Source organism: Bemisia tabaci, chromosome 8 (assembly GCF_918797505.1).
Source record: "Bemisia tabaci chromosome 8, PGI_BMITA_v3".
Taxonomy (NCBI): Eukaryota; Metazoa; Arthropoda; class Insecta; order Hemiptera; family Aleyrodidae; genus Bemisia; species Bemisia tabaci.
In genome coordinates, this window is record NC_092800.1 from 36,882,769 (window position 1) to 36,903,020 (window position 20,252).

At 35.6% G+C, this 20,252-nt stretch overlaps 3 protein-coding genes across 4 annotated transcripts; 1 reads left to right on the forward strand and 2 right to left on the reverse strand.

The window, feature by feature from the left end:
• Nucleotides 1-24: 24 nt before the first annotated feature.
• On the forward strand, nt 25-3,108 carry LOC109038744 (Vacuolar H[+] ATPase PPA1 subunit 1). Its single transcript, XM_019053918.2, has one exon. The coding sequence runs from the start codon at nt 198-200 to the stop codon at nt 822-824; it is 627 nt and encodes a 208-aa protein (XP_018909463.1). The 5' UTR covers nt 25-197; the 3' UTR covers nt 825-3,108.
• Nucleotides 3,109-4,715: 1,607 nt separating this feature from the next.
• LOC109038764 (zinc finger CCHC domain-containing protein 8 homolog) lies at nt 4,716-13,234 on the reverse strand. 2 transcript variants are annotated; one of them, XM_072303828.1, is made up of 9 exons: nt 13,084-13,234; nt 12,557-12,650; nt 10,659-11,140; nt 10,116-10,309; nt 9,008-9,219; nt 8,174-8,298; nt 7,437-7,623; nt 6,274-6,470; nt 4,716-5,056 (listed from the first exon to the last, which is right to left on the reverse strand). In XM_072303828.1, exons 3-9 carry the CDS (start codon nt 11,085-11,087, stop codon nt 4,745-4,747), a joined length of 1,656 nt encoding a protein of 551 aa, XP_072159929.1. In that variant the 5' UTR covers nt 11,088-11,140; nt 12,557-12,650; nt 13,084-13,234; the 3' UTR covers nt 4,716-4,744. The 2 variants fall into 2 exon arrangements, with proteins under 2 accessions (XP_072159929.1, XP_018909495.2); XM_019053950.2 differs by having other exon boundaries at nt 13,005-13,225.
• Nucleotides 13,235-13,962: 728 nt separating this feature from the next.
• LOC109038765 (lymphokine-activated killer T-cell-originated protein kinase) lies at nt 13,963-20,233 on the reverse strand. The gene is made up of 5 exons (XM_019053951.2): nt 19,975-20,233; nt 18,791-18,976; nt 17,857-18,051; nt 17,136-17,474; nt 13,963-16,608 (listed from the first exon to the last, which is right to left on the reverse strand). Exons 1-5 carry the CDS (start codon nt 20,084-20,086, stop codon nt 16,475-16,477), a joined length of 966 nt encoding a protein of 321 aa, XP_018909496.2. The 5' UTR covers nt 20,087-20,233; the 3' UTR covers nt 13,963-16,474.
• Nucleotides 20,234-20,252: the final 19 nt, after the last annotated feature.

The window sequence follows — 20,252 nt, forward strand, 5'->3', positions numbered from 1 at the left end:
ACGTCCATGTAAAAAACAACAACAACAGTCACATGACGTTCCTTTCCCCTTTGAAGTTTGTGATAAGTGCTGCTACAAAATGATTATCTAGACCCTCCCTTTTATCTAATTTTAAGTATTAAAGTCGTTTCCCGGCCTTCTCCGTGAGTGCAGTGATTTAATATTTTATTTCATATCGCTTATATCCATCAATCAAAATGGGTATGCGTCACACACTTCTATATATTTGGTCTGGCACAGTTTTGTCGGGTGTCACAGGAATCGGTCTGTTCTATATGCTGGCTGGAAAAGGTCACAAAATAGATTTTGGATGGCTCCTTGAAGGAATTTCACCATACATGTGGGGAGTGCTCGGTGTAGCTCTGTCCGTGGCTCTATCAGTAGTCGGCGCAGCCATTGGCATTCACACGACGGGAGTGAGCATCGTGGGTGGAGGTGTCAAAGCACCGAGAATCAAAACTAAGAACCTAATCTCTGTTATTTTCTGTGAAGCTGTGGCCATTTATGGTCTCATCACTGCCATAGTACTGTCTGGTCTATTGGAACCTTTCCACATCACGGATGCGACAGACCCTGTAATCAAAGCGCAAAATTACCATGCTGGCTTTATCATGTTCGGTGCAGGACTCGCAGTAGGCATGGTCAACCTGTTTTGTGGTGTTGCAGTAGGAATCATTGGGTCAGGAGCAGCCCTAGCAGATGCAGCTAATTCTGCACTCTTTGTGAAAATCCTTATCATTGAAATTTTCGGTAGTGCTATTGGTTTATTTGGTCTCATTGTTGGAATTTTCATGACGGCAAAAGCCAAAATGGGTGACAAATAAGATGGGACCTCTGGACTGAAAGTTAGTGATCAAAATCTGCATCATATTACATCTCGCGGGAACGTCTTGCATCCCTGTGTGGTATTGGCTACTGCATAACCTCATTAGGTGATCATCAAGCACTTTTTCATACCACCTGTTATGCGAGTTTCACCTGTTGTCCTAAGCGTCTCAATGTTAATATTTTGTAAATTGAAGGTGTCTTCAGACTGTAAATAAATCATGAAGTAGATTTCTACCAATTAGTTCTTTGTATATTGAAGAATGATGCATGATGCTTTTTCATCTGAGAAAAAAAATTAGACCATTCCAGCTGTCACTTATTAATGCACTCATGGATGAACTAATTTAGGCAAAGAAATCCTGTTTAGGAAAGAATCCTCCTGTTTTACTTTTTTCTTTTTTAGGTTTTCGTTTGTTTGCATACCATAAATGACAACTAACCGCTCCCTTTAAAGTCGTTTTTCAGCGGTACACTTACCCGACTTCCCAATGCTACCGATGTATTATCTTTTTTTGCAAAGTGCGGTAAACCTTTCTTTTTTTCCAAGTTTAACACTTCATTACTACTAAATTTGCCTTAAGCCTCTTGAAGTTTAAGTTGAGGATTCGCCACCATTCCATTTCATCTGTTTTTTGTCATAACCAAAGCTCTGAATTCACTGTAATCGTTATCTATTATTTAAGCTGCCAGTATACTCTTTAGCTTTTGGTGTACATTTGAATGTAAAACTTACTGTTAGCGCCAGAAGTTAAATATTAAATCTGAAATGCATTTAAAAGTGTGAATTTTATTCTTCAGCTCTGTCAACAAGTACTTACTCTTATAAAGCGGAGACATATTTTTTTAATTATGAAGCCAGAACTATATATTTCCATGGAAATATTGAACAGCTACTGAAGTGTTAGGAAAAGTAACTGGATTCAGAAGCGTTGCAGCTCACTCAATTTTTCAAAATTAAAATTGATAACCATAATCGTTTGAAATCCTCTGTCACTTTAAGCCTCTCGTGGGAAACAATCTCTGAAAACTGCAGATGAACACGACTCAAATGTTGTCTTTTCAAAGTATACACCAAGGATTAATGTCTTGAGGTCTTCCAGGCTATTCCTCTCTTGTGCACATTAATATTCAAGGAAGTAAGTAGGAAAGAAAAAAATTTTACAAATGTGGTGTGATCTGAATTGTGAAAATTCACCCGCGAAGTTAAAATGTAAGCAACCTGTTGAAAATTTATTTTGACCGTCATTGTTACCGAAAATTCGTGTAAAATACAAGAAGGAACAACATTGGAAATATGTATTTTGTTCTCATCATTTTTTCCATTTGCTACCTAAATGTTATTTAATGATAACTTTGTAGAATTATTAGTTTTTAAGAAGAGTAGGTATGCAGTATTTAAATTCACGGAGAAAATATAGGAGGTGGTGGCAAAGCAGTCTTTCTCAGGTTCAGTCGTAATGTTCATATGTACATCAGCCAATAAGAATGAGGCTACAGGATTGGAGCAAACACGGCTTCATGTCATCATGATCCAACACTGTCACAACTCCTATTAGACCAGCGTTTGCTCGCTGTGGCGTAGAAATGTAGGCCCATTTCTCCGTTCACCACCACCTGCTGAATTTTCTGTAGAAATGATCTAGGTAAAATGAACCCACATTTAATTTTTTCTCTGAAGTATTTTCTTTTTGTTTTAGTTAAGAAAAAATTATAGAATATGTAACAACTTCACTCATAACATTTATGATAGTTTTTGAAAATAAAATGTACAAAACACTGTAGACTTGCATGGAAGTTGCATATCTGTTTCGTACATTTATCTACTACAGCTTTTTGCCACCATAGAACACCATTCTTCCTCCTCAAGGCCAATTCAAAAATTAGCCTGATAATTTTAATTTGTTTCATCAATTGTTCTCTATCTAGTAGTCTGACAAATTTTTCTCACTGTGAAAAATCTTGTAAAATCAAAATAATCGTATCTGCAGATAAATTTTTCACTGCTGAAGTTCACATATTTCCTTTAATTTTGTTGGAAAACACCTGTATTTTGCTTGAATGATGCATAAATGAGAAACAATGAGCATAAATTACCACTGTCTTTTGAATTACAAGTATTTTTAATGTTTTTGGTTTTCATGAGTCATCTGTTTTGAGGATGTTGTTGAAAATTATTTTGATACCCTCCTTTTGTAAGTAGAATTGTATTTTTTTGTTATTTGATGTTGACCTTGAATTTTCTTTTTGAGGATAATAAATTATTAGATCAAAAAATAATAACCATGTAGTTGTCGTCTTTCTCCTTTTCTCAGGTTAAGAGAATTAGTGAATTATAAAGGTTTAATACTGGGAATGAGAGTACCTTATCCATGGCTGAAGTTGAGAAAATGCATAGCTCAGATTGAAATGCTATAAAGTCTCCTCTTATGTCTCATCTTTCAAGGGGAAACCAACCATCAGTTTCTGTTGGAATTTTCTTCACTCATTCTATAAGACTAGCACAAAATTGCAAGGAAAAATTTTAATCAGATTTCCTTGAAGAAAAAAATTTGATAGAAAAACTCATTTTTGGATTTTAGTCATCTATATCAATGGTCAAGCCAGAGAAACTTGTTTTTGGCTTGTTACAGTGTAAACCTCTTGCCTTGTTTCATTTTACTTCAGAAAATGTAACTACCTCTGAGTAACTCCAAAAATTTTGCACAATTTCTCTGAAACTCAATACTTGAATTTGAATTTTGGGAGCAACTTTCCGCACAAGTATTTTGCTTCAAAATTTAACATAAATTAAAAAGATGTAGAACTCACTTGTGACGATAATTTTTGTTAAGGTACTCTGTGTTAAACTTTAAAATCAAAACTTAAATGTTACAGCCGAAATTTTGTGCGAAAAAATTGGTTCTTTTCCTTCTATAAAAATAATTGAAATTTTGAAACACCCCAATCGAGGTTAGATTTCTCTAGTTTTTCATACCATGGATGTATAAGTTGAGATCCAGAAGATTATAGTAACAGATTTGGTATTTTGATGTGATACAAAGCATCTGAACCAACTTCTGGTACTATAGGACGAATTTCTTTTGTCATAAGTAGAAGCCAGAACACCTGCTTTGTAAAAGTAGCGCCAAAAAATTGTCTTACTATTATTCTTGGAAAACTGTGACACATAGTAAATGAATCTGCAGTTGAACTCTCCTATAATTTGTCGATTCCAACACAAAGGGACTTATTTAATCTTTTCTTTCAGAGTTCCTGAGCGCATTATGTTTTTTGTGGGAGAACTAACAAACAGATGAATCTGTAAGTTTCAGAAACTTGTAACTTCAGAAACAAGAGTGAAGAAAAATCACTGAAAATTTCAGGAAAGCTCATGCAGTGATTCTGCTACGCACAAATAAAATGTAACAAAGAAATTCTGAGACAGTGCAATCTAGATACGTTCCTTCGTGTGGGAGAAGACTAAGTGTATCGAGAATTCATTAATCAGGCAATCACAAAACACAGATGCGATAAGGGCACTTATCAATTACAGTGCTTCAGAACTTTCATCAATAAATACTTTTTTATGGGAAGAAATACTAGATCACTGAGTCCAAGATTTGTACTGAAACCTTGTCGGATTTTAATATGGCTCGTCTTCTGTAAAATTTCGTGAGAAAACCAAAAAGTTCATTGAAAAGTTTGAGAAATCATTTCTAGGAAGCAGAGAAGATCAGAAAAATCATTTCAAACATCCCATTTTTGGCAATTTTAAAATGAAGTTTCTTCGCTATTTAGCGATGGAAAAATTTGAAAAAATTCCTAGAGGCTTTGTTTGCTCTGTACTTCCAGAAACTGAATTTAAAAAAATGGGTACCACTGAACAAAAGAAAGTTAACACAGAGGTGTGGTTTGCATAATATCTACACATTTATTTCTATGGATTAATATTTGACATCACTTTTTTAACCCTATTGAGTACAAGACTTAGGTTTTCATATTTACCTGTTGATTCAGGTAAGTTTTCAAAATTGATAACGTCGCTAACATTCTTCTGGAATTTGTCGAATGAGGGAAGTTGCTGATAGGGGGATAATTTCAAGACTGGGGTGCCCTGCTCCATTGACTTGACTTTTCCAAGAGATGCTACAGGTGTCCGATGCGCACCGGTCGCACTGGTTGTGTTGAGCTGGTTGAGGAGCTCATTTTTGTACTTTTCTAATTGCGTCAAAGATGGTGATTGACTCCGCTGAAAAGAAATTAATGGAAAATTAGAGTTATTTCGAACATAATGAACATACGTATTTAAATTCATGAGCAAGCAAGTTTAACACTTGTTTGCGAATCTGAGTTGAATTTTTTTGTTCTCAAAATACTTACATAAGCCATATATAAGGTCGATTGCTCAAGGTATATGGAAAAATTCCTGACGGAGGTCAATAAAAAAAAATATATATATATATGAAAACTTGGACCAAAAGCTGATAACTACAGAAATTTATAGAGTTTGACAAACTCTTCGAAAGTGTGTGACAGACTTATAGGGTATTTCCATAAGTTGACTTTTTATTCAAGCCTTTCTTCCAGTGTAATTTTTCGATCACATACTGCTGTTCAACCCAATATTAGATGAAATTCAATAATTTTCTTGTCATTGATTGCCTCTTTTTTTAAATAATCCAATATTCACTTTGCAGAGAATTTACTTGAGAAGGGAAACCAATTTCTCTGCGCTATGGGTATTTTTGACCTCAACCCATTATTTTGTTCATTTTCTAAGTTAAATCTTAAAATTTGAGTATTAAACCTAATTGTTTGTATCTCAGGGCTTCAGATTCACAGTGCAGAACAAGCAGGAAGCATCGCTAGCTTTCATTTCTCTGTCTCTTTTAATTTCATTATTTGTACTTGAAATGCATAAGTCCTTTGTAAAAAAGTCGGACCTAGCAGACTGTATTACAGAACTGAAAATTTTGCACATTTAATTTGACTAAAAATATTCTTTCAAGGTTCATGTGATCAGCATTATACAAGTGCGGTGTTTTGCATCCTGATTTTTCTGAACACACAGTCTTAAAGGCAAACATTTTAGCAACTGCTTCTGAGTGGCAGCAGAAAATTTGTCCGTGGATGCATTAGAAAAATCAGTGTATAATTGAACATGGATCCTTGGTCACGGTAACGGCAGATAAAAAATCTGTACACCAGTTTTATTCATGCATAGTGGTGAATAGAAAATTCCGCACCACTAGGCCAGGCACCACACCTGCAGCTTTTGAATATATAGAGACAAAGAATTGAAATTTTGTGAGTGCTCCTAGATCAATGGCAACGACTTTTAGGATTTTCCAAAATTTTAGGTGGACCTCGCTGAAAAAAAGGCAAGATACATGAGATCTATAGGGGTGGTAAGGGACTTGAAGATCACGCTGGATATTTGTGAAAATGAGATTCCAAGGTACTCACAGATGAAGATTCTGCTTTTTCCTCCTTTTGTTCTTCTACTTCCTCCGTTTGTTCTTCTACAACTTCTCCTTCTTCCTCATCATCTGGTTCTGCTTCTTTATTGCTTTTGTCAGTCGGAGGAGGGGGTGGAGCAGGGGGCTCCTCTGGAGGAGGACAAGGCACGAACTTGCAGGAATCTGGCGGTAACTCTTCTCCATCTAAAATCAGCATTGAATAGACATGAGGGAGGAGTGTTGATAAGGGGCGTTTCTGGGCCCACCCACAGGCAGGTCCAGCAATTTGGCAACACCGGATTCCCTCCATTTAAACCTGCGTTAAATAATTGATTCTTGTTGGAGCACCTCCGTGTAATACGAATTTTTGCAGTTTCACCACTAATGTAAATTAGAAGATTTTAAAAAGGACCTACCTGCATAAAGCTTGGATCGAAATTTAAGATAGAGGTCTGAAGGACCATTCAGTGCTAATTTTAAGCCATCAGGTAACTATTGACAGAAGACAAAGCTGGGAAAAAACATGACAGCCTACAGCAGATAAAAGCTTTTTTTTTTCGCAGTTCTCATACTCAGACTTAGTTCGTGTAACGCTGCTCCAACTTTCAGAATTGTATAAGCAGAGAGAGTCTATAGAAAGGAAGAAAACCCGTCACTGCCACTGACTTTTAATGGAGCCTTGGGTGGTATTCCTTCTTGTTAACACACTTGTTCCCTTCCTGTATTTTGTGCACGTTCCTATCTAACATTTGTTAGCAGTTAAAGACTTGTCTACGTATGTATTTTCTTAAAACTCTCAATGCACTTGGACTTCCGTAACATAAAAGCGCTTCAAAAAAAAATTAGCTTTTTCTAGTAAATATGTTACTTTTGAAAGCTTTAAAGTTCCTCCCAAGGATCGGGAATCATTTTGATCCACGACAGAGAAATTTGAAGGAGGGGGAATTTCAATCGATCTACATGAAATTTGAAAATTGTTTGATCATTTCTATTGAACAGTATCCGAATGATTAAAGATTTTTTTTTCTTAAAAAAGATTCGTTTGGGAAATGGGGCTTTCTATATTTATTTCTCAAAATAACCTGATTGTTAACTATAATGAAAATGAAAAGCTTCAGAAAATTTTAGCTTCTTGGCTGAAAAAATCTATGGAGTTTAGTTAAATTTTACCTTGAATTTCTTCAGTTTCCATGAAATCGCCGTCACTATCATCTCCATTGGCTGCATCCTTTTCCAGCTGCTGCATGGCTTCTTTCCTTTTACGGTACGCTGTTACGGCTTTTGGCTTCAATCTAGCGATAAGATTCTCTAAACTATGCGCATCCTGCATGGGTGGAACTTGGTATAATTCACTTTCCTGTAAAAAAATGAAATATTGCATGTTTGAACGAATGTATTTTGAGAGAGCATTTACATCATTTATTGACTTAAATACTGTTTAAAATTATAAGTAGGTAAATAGGTACAGCCAGTGATGTGTAAATGAAAATAATGGTGTCTTTGGACTTGACAGGGAAAAACTCTCAGACTTTTCCTGGTTTTCCTTGACCAAGAATTCCTGAACTTTTCACATCAAAAATTTATATGCACAGAATGGGAAACACGGAAGATGAAATCTTTTCCCAAGCTGCCGGCCTGGCCGAGAGCCTGGTGATTCGGCATGTACTTGTCTCCTTTGGAGATTTTTACGCCAAAGAGACCGCAATCAATTCCTCATCCATAAGTTTTTTCTCTAAAAGGACTTGGAATCAAACCCTTCCTTCAGAGTTGACTTGCCGCTGAGGTTCATATACACGAGGCTCATCTGCAATAAGGTTGCTTTTAGCAGAGGTTCTACCTAATTCTTTTTTCAAGGCCTGGAGATACATGAATAAAGTCTCATGAGAAATAACTGAAAATTAACTTACATCAAGAATGTCTTTTGGTGGCGGAACGTTAAAGCCCGGAAATTCAACCAACTTGTTTAGATCAAACTGATCCCTTTCACCTTGACCCACTATTTCACCATCTTCATCGTTAGGGTCTGAGATAGCTGTTAGGACAAGATTATTCTTGTAAAAATGAATGGAATGAGTAAAACAACAAAAAAAAATGAGGAATAATAGAAATTATACAAAATAAACAACTTAAACGCTTAGACCAGAATCTGCCGAATGGTGATCGATAGAACTCTAAGAGAGAGAAAATTCAAACCGTGGTCCATTTTTAAAACTCAATTGCTACAGATATCTAAGAATGAGTCTATTGAGACAGTGCCAGAGATGTTCTAAGTTTTTACGATTCTCATAAACTATGTTTGCAATTTGAGGACTAGCAAAAACTAAAACAGGGCGTCCACAGACTCAACAAAAAAAATTCCCAGACTATTCTAGGATTTCCCTGGTTAAAATAATCAAATTTCCTAATTTTAGGCATCGATAATTTGTTAGATAGTACATTATTATTTTAAGGTTTTTTTGCATTTCCAAGTCTGTGCCAATGACCTACAAAATCCACTTGCTTAATAGCATATTGCCCTTAAAATCACGATAATTTCATCTACCCCCTTCAGGCTTTGGAATTTTTTAAGTCCTAAGGTCACGTCCAAATACTTACAAAACCCATTTCATTCATAGCTTGCAATTCAAAGAGTCAAAAGCATTTCATTTAACACCTTCATGCTTTGGCCCTTCAGTTAGTCGGACAATGTTTAATCTGTTTGAAAATAGTCAAGCATTTCCAGAATCAAGCATGAGACTTACGTTGACCAGTAGAGTCTAACAAATTAATGCCAGAGTGGCGCACTTTGGCCTCCTCCAACCACCCTGGAGGATAGCCGAGGACCCTCATCCTATAAATATACTCAGGTAACTGGTTGTCTTCAAGTCCCATTGCTTCTCGTAGCTTCTGACTTGGCATTCCAGGGATGGGCGTTCCATACATGGTGCCTTCGTCTTCATGATACCTAGTTTGCCTGAAAAATAAAAAAAAGGGTTAATGAAGTGCACAATGACAACTCAAAATTTACAGTGATGAATAATTACGTTGGTTGATCTTTTCATTTCTGATTATTCAAGTGCTTTTGAGGATTAAAATCATTCAGACTATGGATTATTATCATAATAGACTGGGGCTGTGCGAGCGTGGTTTTTGGGTTCGAGCATTTTTTCACTGTGAAGAGTCGAGTTCGAGCTTTGAAAATGACCCTCAAGCCTAGTTGAGTTCGAGTAATTTTGAGTTTGAACACACGATTTTACAATGAAAAATGATGACGAAACTAAAAGTAATTATAGAATGATCAAAATATTTAGGAGTTGGACTCTTATGGCGTTTCCAGCTTAGAAAAGCTCGAAATACTTGAAAAAAACTAGTGTTATTGGCACTTGAGCCAAATTTGTGTACTTGCTCGAATCTAACCCAATTTTTGAGCCGAGTTAATACTCAGCTCAACTTGAAATTTGAGTACTCGCACAGCCCTATGATGCACTATATTTTATTGAAATCTCAAATGGGAGAATGTACGATTACCAGATCCTTATTGAGGGATCACACTTGAAACTACAGAGAAAATTTGTGAAGCATCGGTCTTCACTTGGAATGTTGAACTTTTATTTTCAAATCCGTACTTGATTATTTCCTCAAAAATTCAGTGATTTCAATAAATTTTCAGGACAGAGAAATTTAGAGGTTTTCAGTCAAAATTTTTCAAATTTCTGGGAGAAAATTTTTGTTTTGGACCAGCTTGGCAGCACTGAAATATATTTTAATAATACTCATTAAAAAAGACTGTACAAGAACTCCAGATAAATCGCAAATTAGTGGAAACGAGCCTATTAACTTTTTCTTCTTGATAAATAAGAGTACACTTACGACAAGCGAAATGCTTTTTTGGCTTGCATTTCCATTCGAAACTGATTTATCATCGCTGGATTTCTTCGTTGCTTGCAATCTCTGATCTGATGCCCACTGGTGCCACAATTCCAACACATGGGACCCCCGCGACCTTTGGGTTTTTCCTCTACCGGCTTTTCCTCGCCTGTTATCACCTCATCTGCCTCAAATTTCTGCAAGTAGAAAATTTAAGTCAGTAGATGTGATTAAAATCCGAGGTATATTTTATTAATATAAAGACTGGATCTTCAGTAAGACATATTTGGGCTTGAGGAGTCTTCTAAACTGGACATTAGAGGACATGATGGATCTATTTTTCATCACATTAAATTAAACAGCCAACTTGGCCTTCCTCTATTCATGATGTGTAAAATTTATAAATATGAACTTTTGGATAAAATTAACACAAATCCAGTTTCAATCTGTACATAAGCAGCAGTAGTATACTTCCTTCACTGTACATTAGTTTCAAAGAGATCACATCAGTAGGCAGATGTAAAACAATGAAGAAAGTTTACTTACGCTACGATATTTTGGGACAGCTACAAAGTCTTTCGTTGATGGAGTAGTGTCAATTTGAAACAGATCATCGCAATTAACATTTTGCGGAGTTTCAAAAAGAGCTAACAATGAATTTTTCCGTCGAACTGGGGTGATAATTTCAACACTATTGTCTATTTCGTCATGGGTTGAACAGCCTGGGGCATCCTCGTTGGTTGAGTCAAGTATTATTTCTTCCTTGTCAGACTGTTGAGGTGAGAATCCAGTGGAATCAAGGACTATGAAATCCGGTGTGCTGTTCACATCTGCTGTCGGTTTTTTGTTCTTTTTCTTCTTCTTTTTTTTCCTCTTGGGGGGAGGACCAACTCCTATTTCATCCAGAACTATCAGGTCCTCTTCGCATATAACATCAGAGTCGTTTGAGTCTACACTTTCTTCAGGGGCTACCATCTTTTCAAAATGAAGCTCTTAATTTTGAAGGAAGAACTAACTTTTGGCAAAATCTGAAAAACAAGACCCATCATAAATTTAGCATAGATAATATTTTAAAAAAATGGTTCACGTATTTATGATACCATGAAAAGTATTTTGGTGAATAAATTGCAAAGATTGCATACATAATTTTTAGAATAAACTTTTCAATAAATCAAAATGCAATTTTGGACTAGACGCATCAACTTTAGAAGTCGAAGCTCATCTAGTTGTTTTATATAACACGACATACATGATAGGTCATAACTATCCTTAAATGACCAATTTTGAATGATAAATGGAATCTTATGGTCTTTTTTTAATAATCACAAGGTTGCACATGGTCTAAAATAAAAATGAGTTTTCTCTGGAATGGGGTTTTACGATCTCTCATTTAGAATTCACTCCAGGTTGTCACAGTCTGACAATGCTCAGTTCATTTGTTTAAATATTGGGAGCTCTGTCAGTGGGAAGATTAATAAAATCATACGTTCCTCTACAGGACAAGTCTAGAATAAGACGCGATCGAGCTATGTGATTAGTCAGCTATGTCGATTGAATGATTGGCAAAAGCATGGCCAGCCCTTAATTGGGCTGAATAATCGACTAGTTGCTGACCAGCAAGGGGGTGCCATTGGAGAGTCAATTTTGTATCCTGATGAAGAGCTCGAACTGCAGATATCTATGTATGTCTGAATGGCATATCAAACTAATTAAATAGTTCCATTCCACATTGGTATAATCATGTCCAACAGAAAACCACTTGAACTTAAAAATCTGCCTGCTGACACAGCAAACAAGATTCAAAGTTTTAAAACAAATGAATTAAAAAGTTGGCAGCTGAGTTGACGCACAGGTTTCCCAAGATCTGATATCTGTAAAGGGCTGGACACGCACTCAAAGTGAAGCTTCAGAGTGGTGGCTGTTTAGTCAAGTGTTGCGCATTCGGTGCGGTAATCAGTAGCAACACTTGGCTAAACAGCCACCACTTTGAAGCTTCACTTTGAACAAGTGTCCAGCCCTTAATAGTGTTGTAACTCACCTTAGGTTTTAAACTGCAGGTATCGTCATCTTCTGCACAGAAGAACATATCTTGACTGCGCCGTTTCAGTATTTCTGCCAGCATATCAGTTCTCCATGGGAAAACTGTTGCCAAAACTTGTAAAATTTAGTTTCTTTTCTCACAAATTAGATGAAAAATGAACTCGGAAATATTTAGAAAGTTCATGTGACGTTTCTCCCATAAAAAAATTACATGTTAGCAAGAGATATTGAAACAATGCAATTGCAAAGCGTTCCTTCTTATGGAAATCAACAAAAGAAGTAAGGAATATTTCGACATTGGAGAATCACATCGATGGCTAGTATCAGTACACTTGGATAGTATACAAAATACCTGGGCAATAAATCAAAGAGCTGAAAAAGAAATAGCTGACAGCTTAACTTACCTTTTTACTGTAAGCTTTCAACGATTCATGTCAAGGTAAATCATCAGCAGATCATGCAGCTACATATCAGCATCAACCAGTTTCGTTCTGCCACCTGTCGCAAGAAAAAATAGATGATAGAATCACTGCATATCATTTGTAGGGTAAAATTTGTATCTAATCACAAAGCTATACTTCATAAATTAATGCTAACAGTCTTTATTGCTAGCCTTTGCACTCCCGATTGTTGATAAAGGAGAGCATTCAGTCAACGTACAGATATTGTTGCAGAGTACTTCTACTCCGATAAATGATGGATCAGGAGGTTTATTTCTTCTGGATTTTAATTTTGGCATATTCCCACTTAGTTGACTAGGAATTTCAAGCGAATTAGCAGCTTTCAGGAAAATTTACTTACAGATAATTAGTTAAAATGAGGCAGATAAACAAAATTCCAAATGCAACTAACCTCAAAGTCTTGTTTTGTGATGAACACTGGCTTAGACGAAATAATGAGCTTGACAGAAAATTTGATCGATAAAACTCACATGTAAACCGCTGTCTTGAGATTCTGTGGATACTATGTAGTTGAACTTTTTTAAATTTTAGGATATGTAGAGGGTAGGAACATGAAAGAAGGTAGAAGGTAGCTTTTTGTCCGACAATTTTTCTGTTTTTCACTGTACTTTCTCGTCATGCCAATAGATAGCGCCACTTCTCCAAGTGAAAATGCCTTCAAAACTATGGTTATGTAAATAACCTGCATAACATTTCTATTGCAACAATTGCTTCCGATGATATTGAAGGCGCACTTTAACTGTGATGCTAATTTAACAAAAACTGACTAAAATGTTAATTTACTTTTTTAGCGCGCTGATTAAAATTTAAGTTATAAAGTTGTTGCTTATGACTGATTATGCTTTGACTGGTCAAAACAAATATCTGAGAAACTGATGATTTCACATTCAGGGCCAGATTTATGATTTCACTGCCTGCAGCCTCCTGCCTCAGGCTGAAGACAAATTAATGCTCCAAGATTTCAAAAGTGAAGACTTCTTTTTTTTCATCTTTCCAATCATCATTCACCAATAAAGTGGCAAGTAGGTAAGTCACCCTAAAAATATCCAATTTTTTTTACCCCTTTTCTTACTTCTCTATGCTCCGGTATAAATAACTCAAAGTTGAATTTTAGCTAACATGAGTCCTTAATCCTGCGGACAGTCACATAAAACAATTTTTTTGAGTCAATGTTGAACTAGTTAAAAGTATCATCTTGAAATGGCAGCAGTGGTGGGTTGCAATGGCATAGGTAAATATGGTAAAAAAAAATAAGATGGTACAGATTTGTCGCAAAAAACTCCTCAAGTTTTCGACCGGATAGCTATTCTTGGGTTCTCCAGAGAAAAATCAAAATAAAAATTTACAGCTTTACAGTTATTTTATAAGTATATTCTCTTTGAAAAGCTGTAGTACAGCATTTATAAACATGTTTTAAACATTCATGGCTTATTAGAAACCCTTAGAATAAATAAATTCAGATATCAAGATCAATAATTTACAGAACCAACTTAGCATTAAAGTTGCATTCAAGAACATGTTTAAAAAATGAACCGGTCATTATGAGTAACTCTTACATTCCTATAAATATTAAAATTCTCAGAGCAATGCTCAGTGAAATATGAGGTTAATCCTTTAAAAAAATGACATCGATTGTGAATTTAAAAAGGATTAAGCTTGCCTTTTTCATCAGATGAGTTGACGTTTGTTAACTGTGAACATTTGTACACAGTTGACCGTATCACATATCTGCACTTGGCATCAGTGCTTTTGGTCAATCCTAAGGCATTACTAGCTGGTGGTGGCACGATTGTTTACAAACGAGGTGTGAACAACTATCGCCATCTAACATAAGCTCTGCTAAAATTACATCACTTGAGAGGAATACAATTTCTTCTAACCTGTAAAAAATAAGTCCTTAAAAATCTCTAATCAGTCTTTGCAAACTAAGACACTTGTAAAAAATGGTTTACCTGGTGGTTGAAGATGGAAAATGACTATTGTACCTGCATTGTCTCTATTATTTTATTGTTGTCTCCGTTATTTTTTTATTTTTATTATTTCTATTCAGTTCGCTGTAATTGTGGAGGTAATTCAGGGTGGCAGTAGAAAAAAAAAAAGTTAAGACTTTTTGATCAACAATGAAGCATAAAGAGAAATTAAATCTCATGTTGAGTGACATTAATCTACATGGTTTTCCTTATCAAAGTTATAATATCTCAAAATCTTCCTTCAATTGGTTGTGAAAGCGAAAAGTTGAAGGAAAGGGGGAAAAATGTATGCATTATTACATTGTTTAACAGTATTGATTAGTTTTCCTTGCCTTTCCAAATTTCCTGACTCAGCGGACACCTTCGGTATGACCTGCGCACATGTAGTGCAGTAAACAGGTAACGTTTAAAAGCCTGCATTTTAGACAGAGAAGGTGAGAAGCCTTTAAAACAATTATCCACTATTTTGAATGATAAAGCAGGTAATTCAAAATAGTTTAAATGAAAATTTATACCTATGATAACTTCCAGGAGAGTTCACATCTTAGGGCAACATTTTTTTTCAGGCTGTGCAGCATTACCAAAATAATATCTTTTAAATGCTGGAATATTGTCATTTTTTAAACATTGCTTTGAGAATTGTACTTCAGCTTTAAACATAAGTCTTACATTACCTTGTAGGTTAAGGATCTAGTCTGTTAAAGTAAGCCAACCAACTAGACGATTGAGCATTTCTTTCATCCAGCATTAAAAAAATAAGAACATGGCAATGTTGTTGTAGATCTTTTATGAAAGGTTATTTTGTAAAGCCTCAGGCTGAAATTTCACCAAGAAGTTTGCATCAGGTTTGGGTTGTATTTTAGTGACCTGTTCAAGTATTCAAAAGAAGGAAAAAAAAAAGAAAAAAAAAAGAAAAATCCTATTTTTGCAGACTCTTCTGGTAGCATTTAAAACGACCAGCATATACAGCAGAAAATATTTTAAAACCGATGATTTTGCACTTCAACAGATTGCTAATACAGATTACTAAAACATGCTAAAACCGCGATATTAGCTGCCTAAATTATACTGATTACTGAATTACTGATCCTGTCAGTATACTAAATTATACTGCCAAACAGATTGCTAAAACTGTGATATTTCAAATGAGGTATGAAAAACAGTCTTTACAAAAAAAGATACATACGAATTAGACTGAAAAAGAGTACAGTAAAAAGAAGAGATCAAAAACTTGCTAACATAACTTTTAAGTACATTTCTATACATATGCCTGCAGCATTTCGATTATTTTAATTACACTTTTTTAGACTTTCGTTGTTAAAATTTATCAGGAGAAAAGCTACGGTCAAAGAAATTGCATTTAAATTTGAAAACTCATTTTAAATTTTTGACAGAATATCATGGTATGTCACCTGAGTGACCAAGAAATCATGCTGCAATATCTAAAATGGAGCAGAATCATTATAAGCATTCTGCTTGTCAATCAATAAATAAAATTGTAAAAATGTTTTGATAGGATGAATTTTTACTCCCTACATATTAAATTCCTGATTTTAAAAGGCTAGAATTATTCCAGGCTGAGGCGATTTTCATTGCAAATCAAAACTGAACAGAATTTTTTTCTGGTCGGCTTCCTGAGAATTTTTTAATCCTTACAGTGTTGTTAAATTTTCATGCATTTAATTTTTAGATTAGGTATTTCATATATAATTTTCAATATTCTCGTCTGTGTCTCCTCCGACATCCAGATTGCTAAAACTGTGATCTTTCAAAGAAGGTATGAAAACCAGTTGTACAAAAAAAACGATACGTAAAAATTAGATTAAAAAAAGTACAGTAAAAAGAAGAGATCAAGAACTTGCGTACATAACTTTTAGATACATTTCTTTGCTTATGCCTGGAGCATTTCGATTATTTGAGCTGCGCTTGGGCGTTCATCTGGCACTTCCTCTGTGCACATATTAAACAACTTAATGACAAGGCTGTATTCTTCTCCCAAATTTTCTGGTAGCTTTGGTCGAGTACCTATGAAACATTTAATAATAGGATTAGTCACAGATTGAGCCTCAGTCGTTGACAAGTCTACCTATGATCAAAAAAAAAAAAGGAAGGACATTCTGTAAAAAGAAAGGTACAAGAATGGCTTTTTGCATTCTTATCAACCATCATAGAGTATGAAACTTTTGAATGAGGAGTTTGCAGCAGGTTGCGTACGTATGTTTTAGGTTTCTTGTTTGGGTAGTGCTCTTAGGTTTAAAGGCACAACCTTTTAAGGACACTGTTTTTTATGCTGGCAGTCTTTCAAGCATCCTACTTTTGAGAAAGGAAGCTGTTAAGCGCGTTGTTTTATTTAGAGGCGCAATTATAGCAAAACAGCAAATTTTGGGGAAGATAAATTAGGGAAGGCTAAGAACTTTCTGCATCCTTGAAGCACCTACAATTAAAAATGGTTTGAACGCAACTCCTTCCTCAGATTCATTTACTTAATAGCCTATGGAAAGAATATTCAACTTTTTAATACAAGAAAAAAATTACAATTTATTCAAACTCACCATAGTTCTTTTCGTAAGCCGAGAAGTTTCCACTTGATGCGGAGCTAGTTGAGGTGAGTGATACCTCATCACTGAACACATAAGATACAGAGCTATCTGTATCAGGAAAGTGTGGTGTTCCTAGCGTCATCAGTTCCCACAGTGTGAGACCAAATGAAAAAATGTCAGCCTTAGATGTAACGCTGCTACCATCTTCATCCTCCAATATTTCAGGGGCTGACCAGGATGGGGTTCCAATGTACCAAGCATCTTTACCAGCATTTTCTTTGTCTAGAACGTCATCATCGGTCAACGGCAGGCACACCCCAAAATCGCACAGTTTTATCGATGAGAAATTATCTGAAAAAATAAATAATAGGTGTGCTTGGATCAAGGGTGTGGAAAATTTATGATAAGATGCTCACAGGAATGCCTGACAGGCCATTTTTAGAAATGCTCATTGAGGTGTGACTTGCCTCACGAGATAATTTGGGATTTTTCAGTTAAAATTGTTAGGAAATAAAAACATACCAACATGAATTGTAAAGCGATTGTGGATAGTATGTGGTGGGCGAAAGAATTGCCACATTTTACAACTCTTTTCAGAGCTAAATCTTCTCTCCTGAAGGGAAATTAATTTGCCTGGAAGAGGAATAATTTCTCAGTTTTTTTAATAGTTAGGTGCTTACTTGAACCTCTTTGATGTTAGATTAGACAAATGGTCTTCAACAATGATACAAACCTTTTATGAGGATATTGTAGGATTTTAAATCTCCGTGAAGTATATGTTTCACACGGTGAAGATAATCAAGACCCTTTGCAGTCTCAAGCGCCACTTTTAGTATAATATCTGCTGAGAAAGGTCCCAAGTTATTTTCCAGTCTCTCCTCTTTCATAGTTCCAAGGCAAGTAGAACACTGTTCAAGAGCGAGGCAATCTGTCGAGCAGAAGATAAAACATGATGAGATTAAATCGGAGGAAAAAATGCAGTTATATTGTGGTTCAGGGTGTCTACTAAAACAGGCTGGCCAAAAATCAGTACTTTTACAGTGATTTTTCAGTACTTTTCCAAGAAATTCAGTACCTCTTCAATAGAAAAATTCAGTGCTTTTCCAGGACCTCCATCTGACGAAATTCGAAAAATTTCAAAAATTTGAATTCCTCGCTCAGAAATGAAAAAAATTTCGGACCTCCTAGTTTCTGCACTTTTTCAGTACTTCCGGACCGCCCTTAGAAAATCAATACTATTTCCGGACTTTCCAGAAATTCCGGACTTATAGACACCCTGAGGTTGTACTTACTTACACAAGAAAACGGTAATGAGTGAGAACAATTTATAATTGTGTTTCCGGCACCAGCCTGAGTTTCACAAAAAGAGCATCCATTCTTCTGGCGGAATTCGATACACAGTACAATTTCAAAAACTTTCAGAGACATGACTTTACCATTAGCCATACCTTTTTGGAGAAAATCAATGACCGAAATGGTCTTAACTCACCCACTTACATCATCGACAAAATACAAGACGTCCAAAATGCAACATCCTCCTTATTTTCTCTCAGAGCGAGCTTCATTGATTGATGAATTGAAGGTGGATGGATGATGTATGAGGACTAACAGTGGAGTTTACAACAAAAGATCTTGTTTATGAACACAACATACCGCACGGTGCTTACCTTTGTTGATGAATCCTCGATACCCGACAATGTTTGGATGATCCAGGGTTTGCAAAACTTTAGCCTCTTTCTTCAAACGGGTTTTCAACTCATCAACTTTATAATTGTGCCTGATTTTCTTCAGTGCCCACGGAGATCTTTCAAATCCCTCTTTTGGAGGTCTGTTAAACTGATACACATTTACACCTGGAATAAAATATATAATATTATCAAACATTTATCTGTATAATATGCTTATCTTGCCACGCGAGCTAAGCTCTAGGCAAGTGTACTAGTGTATTTGTTTGTCTCTATTGTGTTGTAATCACCTGTGGATGAATAAATAAATAAATACAAATATCCAGACAGTGTTCAAAGGAATTGAACTGAGAAAAAAATCGAATGTATTTAGATGTCACAACCAAAGGCATTATTCCAACTTTTTTAAGGAAAAATTCATAAAATTCACAACAGTTAAAAAGATGAGCTGAACTCTCATTTTCTTAGATTAAAAGGATGGATATTCACCTCAACTTCTGCAAATATTTATGAATAAATGTGAAAATAATTGTCCTCACAGGTTTTGATAACAATCCACCCACTTGATTTAAAATTTGAATCTTCCTGTTCAGGCTCCTCTGCTTGTCAAAATTACTCATATCAGAGTTTGAGAATAGTGGAGGCATCTAATACATTTAAATTAAAGCATGTAACAAAATTTAAATTGGCAATAAAAGATCCGAATCACGAGATACCTATTAAACTCTTGGAGTCAAAGCTGTAGAAACAATTGTAATTAACTGGAGAGGATACAATATAATGTGAATTAAGAAGCGTATCATATCTTGGGAGTTGCATTGAAAATGACATTCGGGTGCTGAGACCTGATTAGCAAGCACATTGAAAAAAATTTTGCCTCTTCTGAAGCGCATTTTCCATGCACTTGGACGATTAGATCCTCTTCATACTAGAATTTGTATGAAAGTACACGCTTCACACCCAAATTTGACTAGAATTGAAAAGGTAAAGAGTCAGGAGTCGTGTGAACTACTTATCTTTTTCCAGTGTGCGCTGAACCTATATTCTGTAATTCGCATCCGGTGATGCATGTTTATTATAGAGAGCCCATATGAATGTGACCAGTGCTCAAGTGCTGTAATACTTAATGTTGAGATTGAGATTCGAAAGAAAATTTTGAATTGTACCTGTGCCATGACCAACATGCTTCAGCTGTGGGGTTGGAGGAATGTTCAGAGGCGAATCTTGTGAAACCTGCCTTATCTTTTTAACAACGGGAGTTTGGCAGATATTTTCCATGGTGAGCCGCAGAACTTTCAATTACAATAATAGGTCACAAATTGCTTTAGGAACTTTCTCACGACAGTGAAGACCAAAGCTTCAATTTTCGAACTCAAACTCAAACTCAAAACTTCAAAAGTAAGTAACGGCTAACGGCTGATAACAGATAACATTGGGAGCAGCG

Excerpts from the sequence above, each read along its gene's own strand:
- LOC109038744 (XM_019053918.2), top strand. The coding sequence starts at position 198 with ATGGGTATGCGTCACACACTTCTATATATTTGGTCTGGCACAGTTTTG.
- LOC109038765 (XM_019053951.2), bottom strand. The coding sequence starts at position 20,086 with ATGGAAAATATCTGCCAAACTCCCGTTGTTAAAAAGATAAGGCAGGTT. Across the intron at positions 18,052-18,790 it reads TCGAGGATTCATCAACAAAG|ATTGCCTCGCTCTTGAACAG; the intron begins GTAAGCACCGTG and ends TCTGCTCGACAG. Across the intron at positions 17,475-17,856 it reads CTACAATATCCTCATAAAAG|ATAATTTCTCATCGATAAAA; the intron begins GTTTGTATCATT and ends TTATTTTTTCAG.
- LOC109038764 (XM_072303828.1), bottom strand. The coding sequence starts at position 11,087 with ATGGTAGCCCCTGAAGAAAGTGTAGACTCAAACGACTCTGATGTTATA. Across the intron at positions 9,220-10,115 it reads AAAAAAGCATTTCGCTTGTC|GCAAACTAGGTATCATGAAG; the intron begins GTAAGTGTACTC and ends TTTATTTTTCAG. Across the intron at positions 8,299-9,007 it reads GTTAGACTCTACTGGTCAAC|CTATCTCAGACCCTAACGAT; the intron begins GTAAGTCTCATG and ends TTGTCCTAACAG.